Here is a 10,911-nt window from a genome sequence, read left to right on the forward strand (position 1 = left end):
TATCTGCGGTTCCTGAAACCACGCCTTCTTTCTTTGCATGCACATTTGGGCGCATTATGCAAATATTCCCACATAGTGACCTAGATATGTGAGGGCGTGTTAGAACGAGCCGTTTTAGGGGGCGTGGCAGAGTCTTAACTTTGATAAAGAATATCTCTTTGGTTTTGAGACTTTAGTCTTTGCAACTTCAGGGATCTTATCTATTCACGAACAGCTTGTAACACTCCAAAGAGAAAGGAAAACTTGAAATCGCATCATATGACCCCTTTAAAGGCTGAAAATGTACGCTCTCATTAAAAAAAATTGTACTTTTGTGGGTACAACAGCTTGTCACTTGTGCAGTACCCTTAAAAGGACAACTTTGTATTTTTTTTATGCCTAAAACGATAATAGTAGCACCTTAATAGTACATATTACTACTTTATTATGCACCTTTTATGGGTAGATTAGGTACAAAGTTGTCCTTTTACCACTTCTGTATTTTCATAATGTTCCTAACGGTGTATGCAACAGTGTGTTCAAGTCCTTGCTGCTCTTAACGGGATATTTTACCCAAAAACTAAAATTCTGTCACCATTGACTCACCATCATGTTCTTCAAACCTGTTTGATGTTTTGTTCTTCTGTGGATATTTTGAAGAATGCTGGTAACCAAACGGTTTTGGTGACCAGTGGCTTCTATTATATGGAGATAAACACACTAGCTGGGTTTCCATCCAAAGTTGCGAATTTAACTTGTGCGCAAAATTGGAAAATCGCATAAAACATTTGCGAATAAGCACCGTTTCCATCCAACGAGTCACTTCCTGATAAACTAGCATATATCACTAAGAAAAGTATGAGAAGCCACTGAATATAATTTTGATTATTTGCGCCTCAGAGCGAGCAGACGAAACAATAAATGCGGTCATTGCTGTTTGGGAACGCCGTCATGTAAGACAATTATACAGAACTACTTTGATGACAGACAGAACATTTCAGATGCTGTGGAACGAGATGGGTCAGGTTTTGCCATCCCACAGCACAAAGTTACATAACTTTTTTGATGCGCATCGAGGAATTTATTCGGCATAAAGTTTCCATCTCCCATTATTTGCATTAACCCTTTTTCGCACAAGTAAAAACCACCTCAAGCGAGCGTAAAAACTTAACAAATTAAGTGATTTTGATTTGAAATTTGCCGTTTCCATCACTGTGATACTTCAAAATGCCCATAAAAACAGGGTGATGGAAACATAGGTCCCACAGAAGAACAAAAAATGACACCGGTTTGGAACGAGTACATAATAACAGACTTTTGGCTCAACTATCCCTTTAAGTTAAAGTGAAGAAGCTTCTAGATCTTGGCTGTATATGTGACAGACAGCAGACATGTTTGTGAGGTGTTTCGGGGCACTTCACCCAGCCGGTTTGCGTCTAGGCGCACACAGTTGTGCAGAGATTCCAGAAGGAAGAGGAGGGCAGTTTCATTCCCGTAATCGATCTTTGGGAGTCATGGGACTGGAACTAATTTAAAAACTTTCTGAATAATGAGAGCAAGAAGAGCTTTAGTGTGTGGCAAATCTGGGATGTGAGTGAGCGCAGCTGGGCGAGTGTCGGGTGTCGGGCGTGAGGGAGGGGTGGCGGGAGAGCAGGAAGATGGGCTGGATGAATGAGATGACCTCTCCAAATCCTTATTTATCAAGCCTAACCATGATGCAACAGGGGTCTCTCATAGTGGGTTTGACCACTTTATCCCAATAAACTACACTAAACAGACCTAACATTGGAAATTCTGTCATTTACTCACTCTCATGTAGTTCCAAACCTGTATGACATGCTTTCTTCAGTGGGACACAACATAATACTTTCTGAAGAACATCCTGACTGCTTTTCTTAGTATAATGAAATTGAATGAGGATGGGTGCTGCCTAGCTCCAGAAGAACAAAAGAAGCACCATAAAAGTATTCACATGACGGTGAAGTCTTCAGAAGCCCTATGATAACCTTTTGTGTTCCACAGAAGAAAGTCATACAGGTTTGGAAAGAAATGCATACAGAAATTTAAATTCTGTATACACACACACAGTCAAGGTAAATCAAATGTTAAATCAAAGGCACAGGGCTTGTATGTGGCTAGAGATTTCAGTGCATGTGGGAATGACCACATGTGCATCATTGCACACTCTCTCACATACATACATGCATGCATATTTGGACACACACCCAGTACAAGGTGCAAGAAGTCTGCGGGCAGGAAGTGTTGGTGTGGGCGAGAGTGGTGTCAAGGTACGAAAACACACACACTTTTACAGCTCTAACTTCCTTCAGAGATCTATGAGAACCGAGGAATTAGAGGAGGCTCAAACACAAACACACGTACACATGCAAGCATTCTCGTACGCACAAACTAGATAGACCGACAATCCGATAAATATAAATATCAACATCTTTCGTAGTATTTTTAACCATTATATTAGTGCCATTATTTTTAATTGACAAAAATCTTTCTTATGCAATAATAATAGATCACAAAAATTGCACAAATATAAGGGTGTAAATAACAATGATATTATTATACCATTATATTTGTGCAATTTTTGTGATCTATTATTTTGAATTCTACTGTTGCAGTGTAATGACTTTTTTTTGTCAAAAGCAGAAGCTAGAACTGATATCAGTTGACAAAAAATCTCAAATTTCTCCAATCTCAAAAAGAGACCAATAACTGCATACCTTAAACCTACATTTGATTTTCAGTGCAGCTTACTTTTATGATCATGGCCCTGGATATTCAGCAGGCCAGCAGAATCAGGTGAAGCACTGGAGACGAATATCATCTGACACATTTATGTCAAAACTAAGACGTCTGCTAGAGTTCTTTAGTGTCCCTTACATCAGTCTAACCTGTCTAACGGGAGTGTTACAGTATCACCCAGGTGTCTGCTGGTTAAAAGGCCTGGCACACGGTCACATGACCCTAAGACTGATGGGAAAAAGACTCTGTAACGTATGTGGTACCTCAGAATCCTTAGAATTCTTCCTGTGTCAATAGACAGTGGCTGCCCATTTTTTCAGAGGCCTTGGTTCAGGAAGCATTTGTCATATTAATTTTCTTCATAGGGATTTGTAAAATTCAGTAAAGGCCAAAAAGCTCTGAGTTGAATCAACTTTATTTTAAGGTCCGATTTTCACTATTAACTAGTTGCTTATTAGCATGCATATAACTAGCTGTTTATTAGTACTCATTAGACATGTATTAATGCCTTATTCTGCATGACTAAGTTCTAGATCCTTTAACCTGACCCCATACCTGAACTTAACAACTACCTTACTAGATATTAATAAGCAGCAAATTAGGAGTTTATTAAAGGGGTCATATGATGCGATTTCAATTTTTCCTTTCTCTTTGGAGTGTTACAAGCTCTTGGTGCATAAAGAAGATCTGTAAAGTTGCAAAGACTAAAGTCTCAAATCCAAAGAGATATTCTTTATAAAAGTTAAGAGTCAGCCACACCTACCTAAAACGGCTCGTTCTAACACGCCCCCACATATCTACCTCACTATGCGGGAAGATTTGCATAACGCCGCCCAAATGTTCACGCAAAGAAAGAAGGCGTAACTTTTATTCTCGCTGTAGTATTGTTGTTTCCTCCGCCGCCATGTCGTGAAGGCGATGTGTGCTTCGTTGTGAAAGCAAAACTACTTTGTTTGGCTTTCTAAAAGAGGACGATATCGCTTCGTCATGCCTGGAGCTGATCCGTGCTGGTCGCTGAGGAAATACTTCAACTTCGCGCTGTGGATCTCCGGATCGGCTTTCACCGTGGACGAAGCGGAGTCCAGCCTGGGGTCGTCACATGTGGTTGCCGCAGGCATCACGATATGGTAAGGGGCATAATATTTCTGTCACACGCTTGAGGAATTCGGCCAATCACAACGCACTAGCTGGCCAATCAGAGAACACCTCACTTTTCAGACCGATGAGCTTTGTAAAAATCGACGCGTTTCAGAAAGGCGGGCATAGAGGAGAAACAATAATGTACAGTATGTGGAAAATAATGTGTTTTTTGAACCTTAAACCGTATAAACACATTTCATTACACCAAATACACAAAATAATGTTATTTTTAGCAGCATCATATGACCCCTTTAAGGCAAAACTCTTAACAGTGAATATGTATTCCCTATTCTAAAGTGTTACCATAAACTTTGATATGAAGTTAAAAATACTCAACAATTTGAGACCAACAGTTGCTAATTTCCATGGATCTAATACAGATTATGTACAGAAATTCAGCAATTAGATATAATTAAATAATTATAATAATAATTAATTTGTTCAAATTGTACAATCTCAGAGCTCATGGAAATTTACTATGATTTATATAATTAAAAATCAGTTTCTTCATGGAGAAAACAGGATTTTAGTTCCAGAACATGTTTAAGCTAAAATGAATGACAGGGCCAATATGCCTAAACTATTAGTGCCAAAGAGCTCTGCTTTAATGATTGAGCACCTTTGAGCTACACTACGGGTTTAATGCATGGATGATCCACGGATCAGTTCAGACCTCATCTTGTAATCCATTACATGAATGACTACAGGGCATCTACTGCTAAAGACATTACACGCACAGCACTGGAGCTGGACATTAGCTGACTGGTGAGAACGTCCTCAAAACGAAACCAGATGCGCCAAGAACAATACCAACCAGAGTAATGCGAGCAACATATGTTTAAGGTTTTTCAAAAGAGTTGAAAGAGTTGATGTTGTACTTGGATATAACATGGGGGGGAAAAGCTTCGCAATTTACATGTAATAACAGTAATAATGCTTTATATTTAAATATGGCAAGTAAAAACACGATTCGGTAGTGGAACAAGAAGGAGCATTATTATGGTGATTCACATTATGACGACAACAATAATACACCAAGGCAACATAATTAATGGTTCTTGGTTTAGGGATTCGAACAAACCTTTAACCCTAAGCAATAAACTATGCGTCCCACACCGTTTGAACTCCTGACATGAGTAATGCCTCAAATCACGCGTTTTGTTGACTAGAGGTTATTTCTAAGGGATCAGAATGTGATTTTTGCCTGGCAGAGGAAAAACAGGCAAAAAAAGTCCCTTAGTAATGCTGTTTTTTTTACTTGGGCCAGTAAGCAACACCTTAGCAACTACTCCTCACCAAATATTTACACTTGTTCAAGGCTATGTCTCTGTAACCGAGGCAAACCAGTCCCAAAAATAACCTGGCAAACACAAGTGAAAAGCACTGAGCATTTCGGGGACAGTAATTACATTTGAAATGCTTGAACACTCCCGAGTTCCCCCCGTGAGAATATGGTCCTATTCCGTCTTAATGCTGTTATCAGATGTACCTCTCACCCTCCTAAAAGCCTTGTCAAGTGACGCCAGGGGTTCTGATTTCCAACCTAATTTGTATTGAGATAGCAGAGGAATAAAAGTGTCTAATTGAATTCGGTTTCGTGTACTGCACAAAGACTTCACTGTGACGGCGAAAAGAAATAGGGCCAAGTACAAAGCCAGAAATGTGATTACAGTGCATGGGAGATCATGTTAGTTACTTCATATGTATCTGAACTGCTTCATCTTTCTCAGAGTCAAGTTTCTTTCTAAAACTAGAAGTCTGTTGAAAAATAACATACCAGTAAACTATTTTTTCACCATCAACATTTTAGGATAAACTTTACATATGCATTACAGTTCAAAAGTTTGGGGCTGGAAAGATTTTAATTAAATGTTTTTGAAAATAGTCTCTCATGTTCACCGAGGCTGCGTTTATTTGATCAAAATACTGTAAAAACCATAATATTGTGATATATTACAATTTAAAATAACTTTTTTTCTATTTAAAAATATTTTAAAATGTAATTTATTCCTATGATGCAAAGCTGAATTTTCAGCATCACATGACAGAAATCATTCTAATTTGCTGATTTGCATATATTTGCCTGCCAACATTTCCTATGATTATCAATATTGAAAAGAGTTGTTCTGCTTATTATTTTTGTGGAAACTGTGATGCTTTTTTTTTTTTTTTTTTCATTTTCTTCTTTTTTTGAATTGAACTTCTGCAACAATGTAAAAGTTTATACTGTCACTTTTGATCAATTTAAAGTGCCCTAAAAAATAAAATAAAAAACCTTACTGACCCCAAACCTTTGAACAGTAGTGTTTTATAATGTAATAAATTATAACATAATATAATATAATACATTAATAAATGTAAAACATTATTTTTTTCCTAAATTAATTGCACCAAATTATTGTTAAATCAACCGGCCTAAATATAATATATAAAATTATACACAAAATGCTAAAATATAAAGTTATACACTTGTGCGGAGTGAAAAATTAATTTTTAAAGTACAAATATGCCATTGTCGTTTGGGATCATTTGCAGCTAGCCATTCACTAAACACAAAATAAATCCAATATTTTGTGATAATGACTGGCTGATGAAAGTTGAGACAATAATTGCTACAATAATTATTATAATGTAATAATTATACAGTTCAACGATCATTATACAAAAACATTTTCAGAATGCAGTGATTGACCAATCAGAGTCAAGTATTCCAGCCAGCCATGCATATGAGATCAGAAAAACTGCATGCATAACAATTTTACATCTCATTTAGATCAACTGCAGCAGCTGTCACTGCTTGAAACTTCATGTCAGCTACCCAAAACCAGTAACTTATTGTGGGTTGGCGACAAGAGAAAGCACAAAGAATTGTGGGACAAGGCTTTCTCAGACTCTTCCCCCACCCTGCTCTTGTTTTTCTTGCCCATGTGAAGCAGGATATCAGCGTGTCAGAGAATGTGGTAATGATGTTGTTTTGATGTGACTGATTTATGGGACAGAGGTGCTGCTCCTCTCTGCATCGCTGACCCACACACCTCCATTTCAAAGGCGCAGGGCTGCCGTTCACCGCCTCTCCTCCACACCTCTCCTCTGTCGCTCAGTCAGACGAGCTCGTAAACAGCACTGACCTGACCTCCCCCCATCCCTCAGAAACACTCTTTAAAACACCTCCCTCATCTGATCTCCTGAGTGAGTGTTGTTCTGTGTATGTCTTGTGTAGGCCATGTCTCCATTGATTTAAATCAATGTTCTGGGTTCAATACAAGCACAGAAATTACACCTACAACTTTTTCCTTAGAAAAATCAGTACAGTAATGCATTCACAATGGAAGTGTTTAAAAATATGCAGCTTGCATTTTCTTTGAAATACTCATATTGATTCGAAGTTGCAAAATCTGTTTTGTTTGAGCTGTTAAACTAAATCATTCTTTAAGTGGTGAAACTACTTTGAGGAACTTTTGGTATGTGTTACAGACGTCAGTCCTGTAAATGAGTGAGCTTGCGCTCATGTAAACGATCCCTTTGTAGTATTTTTGGTTTTACATGGCCATGAAACTGAAATATTGATTATTTATTAAATTAAATATTGATTATTTATTGAATTATTAAATTATTTATTTGCACAGACAAGGGCAGCAAGTGACTTTACCATGCTAGTTTTATGCTAACAATTACAAAGTTTACGTTTTGTGGCTATATTTCATAAACTGTGTATATTTGAATGTTTATTGCCTGTGTACTTGTTTTGTACTACTGTAACTATATATATATATATATATATACATACATTATTTATTTATTTTTAACAAGTATCTGTAGTAGGATTTCCTAAACTGGGGTTCATGAGTTGATGAAAAGCTAATAATGATGAGCTAATAATTAATTAAATCAGATACAAATCATGATATGAAATATTGAATATTACTTTGCACACACCATTGTAGCACACTAGTTTCAGCCTAACACACATAATATGTTTGTTTGTTTGCAAATAAATAAATAAAATAAATTTGAAACAAAAACCACCAAAAACAAATACTTAAAATACTAGAAAGAGTTTATATTATAAAATTAATATTTTATTTGTTTACCTGCATGTCATGTGACCATTAACCAACATCAGACAACTGTAAACAAGCAATTGTTTTGTGAAATTAATGAAATAACTTAAAATGTACTATTATTTACTTCAAGTGAATATTTCCGGTCAAAACGGTTTGGCTGATGGAAAAAAAAAAGGGAATCCCTAGTCTGTGGTATTCAACGTTACGGCACAAAGGCTTTCAACAGAGCTTCACTTGCACTGAACCCAGAGTGTTCTTTTAGTGTGTGTGTGTGTGTGTGTGTGTGTGTGTGTATACCTGTGTTGTGTAAATGGGCTGGTATGTAGCAGGTGAAGTCAGCTGCTCCATCTCTGACGTCCTGATCTTCATCCTGCAATAATGTAAACAGGCTCTTCCATAGTGCCACAGTGTGTGTGATACCTGGAAAACACACACACACACACACAGTGTAAGCTTTAGTTCAGATTCCTGCATACGTGTTCTTGTCCACAGACGTCCACTCACCCAGAGGCAGGGCTGGAGCCGTCAGTAAGGTGGGGACGGCCTTCACCAGCACCTCTGCTGACACGAGTTTGACTTCTGCAGGTTGATCCTCAGCGCAGCCCTGCATGACCAGCGCCCCCCATCTGCTCAGACAGACCACTGCAGCCTCACTGACATCCTGCTGTAAGACAAACACATTACTGAAAGAACATCAGTCTCTCAAGGGAAAAAAAGTCCTGTGGTGATATACCATGGTACAGTGATGCATAAGATAGTAATGCCTTGGAAAGTTGATATATACAACATAGTGCTGTATGTTTGTATTGTATTACATATTATATTATGACTAGATACTTCACTGTATGTTATTATTGTTATTGTACAACAGCTTGTGATTCAGAAAGTGACAAATTAATCTAATCATAACTGGTGCAATCCATTTTTTAATATTAGTTTTACTGTTTTCAGTCTTTTTTTTTTCTTCTTTTTTTGCATTGATGCCAAACTTGTCATTCACTTGCTTATGAATCAATTAATTTGTTGTTCATGTAAATGCAAAGTATTGGTTTGCATCCATCCAGTTCCAAATTAGTAGTAGAAAATTGAAATGAAAGACACTTTCTCTTTGAATTAAATCAGTTAGCTCACAGTATTATCCAAATGTTACCAAATTTAAAACATAAACCATATTTTATTGAAATTCCAGCAAAAATAACTTTATAATAAAACTAAAAATATATGATTGTGATATGTGATTGTGATCATGCTTTGACAATACACTACTGTTCAAAAGCAAAAATACACTAAAACATGCATTAATATTGTGAAATATTATTACAATTTAAAATAACCATTTCTATTTTTTTTTTAATAAAATGTAATTTACTCCTGTGATGTGAAGCTGAATTTTCAGCATCATTACGCCAGTCTTCAGTGTCACATCAAAAATAATTTTAATATGCTGATTTCATGCTCAAGAAACATTTCTTATCATCAATGTTGAAAAGAGTTGTGCTGGTTAATATTTTTGTAGAAAATGCGATTTTTTTTCTTTTCAGGATTCTTTTAGAAATACGAAGTGTTTAAGAACAGCGTTTATTTAACATTAAAATAAAATAAGATTTTTTTGTAACAATGTAAAAATCTATACTGACACCTGAAATTAAAGAATCTTTGCAGAATAAGTATGTTTCTTTATAAAAAAAACAAAAAAAAAAGACCACACACTTTTGAACTGTAGTCATTGAAATCACATTGTCAACTAAGAAAAACAATCTCTGAAGCCATAAAGCTCAGTCCCCCTCCTCCTCATCACACCTAGCGGCTAATCGCCTAACGACCATTCACAAACATTTCAGTGAACTACAAACAACGTTAACAGCTCTTAAAAACTTGCGTGAAATCAAACAGGTTAATCTTTCCGGAGCCTGTGGTTAAGCTAAAGCACATATGCTCTTTCTTTTTTCCCAGGGATTTTCATATTTGTAGTGAGATGAGGCGGAATGTTAAGCCGTTATAAGGTTAAGTATCTGTAATCTGCTCCAGTCTAGATAGAGAGTGATAGAGTGTCCAGTTTAACTTGCTTAAGTCTGTCTGGAAACTTCCAACACAATGCTTCACTCTTTCCCTTCCTCTGTCTCTTGTTTCTTTTCTTCTTCCTTACCTGTGGCGTTGACTCGGCCAGGTGCAGCACCAGCTGAGATGTTAGGGAGAGAGCGGCACAGTAGAGCTCCACACTGAAACACACACAAGAACAGCTGCATACTTCAGTTTATTACCAACAACTGGGAAAGTGAGGGTGATGCAACAAAAATACATCAAATATTGTCATAAGTCATGTTGATGGCTCGAGGCGTGTTTTCCACATGAACTGATTTTTCCAAAAAATTCGGCAGAAAACAGAACGACAATGACCAAAATCTTTTTTCTTTTTTTTTACAGGGTTGTCATGTAAATTCACTGACTGGCTAACAACACATTTTCTTTTATGCATTTCCATACATGCAACACAGGGTCTTCCATGAACATTTGTGAATGCTGATAAATGAATTGATATGATTCACTAAAACATTTTAAAAGGAATGACTCCCAGGGCTTTTTGGGAGAGAATAAATAAATAAATAAATAAATAAACACTTTACGCACACACGCACACGCACACACACACACACACACACACACACACACATACATATATGTATATGTATGTATGTATGTATGTATTAGGGATGTAACGGTATGAACATTTCATATCACGATTATAGTGGCCAAAGTTATCACGATTATCAATACTATCACGGTTTTGTTAAAATTAGATGAAAATGTTCAAAAAGAACTGATACACACACTGAAAACATTTCAATAAGTTTTATATTTGAAAATCAACAAACAACAAATACAATTAGCAGCTATATGCACTTTTTTTTTAGCATAAACATTAAATTAACATTAACATGAAGCCCTAATAATAATAATAATAATAAATCAC

General features: G+C 36.5%; 1 protein-coding gene across 1 annotated transcript in view; it reads right to left on the bottom strand.

Moving 5' to 3' along the window:
• Window positions 1-10,911, bottom strand: part of LOC107699294 (thyroid adenoma-associated protein homolog) — a 22,601-nt gene that overhangs the window by 3,780 nt on the left and 7,910 nt on the right. The window contains exons 3-5 of the mRNA XM_016500506.1: window positions 10,087-10,159; window positions 8,445-8,604; window positions 8,238-8,360 (exon numbers count right to left, since the gene is read on the bottom strand). Coding sequence (XP_016355992.1) covers window positions 8,238-8,360; window positions 8,445-8,604; window positions 10,087-10,159 — 356 coding nt within the window. The remainder of the gene's footprint in view (window positions 1-8,237; window positions 8,361-8,444; window positions 8,605-10,086; window positions 10,160-10,911) is intronic.

This window comes from Sinocyclocheilus anshuiensis, unplaced genomic scaffold, assembly GCF_001515605.1.
Source record: "Sinocyclocheilus anshuiensis isolate Anshui unplaced genomic scaffold, SAMN03320099.WGS_v1.1 scaffold450, whole genome shotgun sequence".
Taxonomy (NCBI): domain Eukaryota; kingdom Metazoa; phylum Chordata; class Actinopteri; order Cypriniformes; family Cyprinidae; genus Sinocyclocheilus; species Sinocyclocheilus anshuiensis.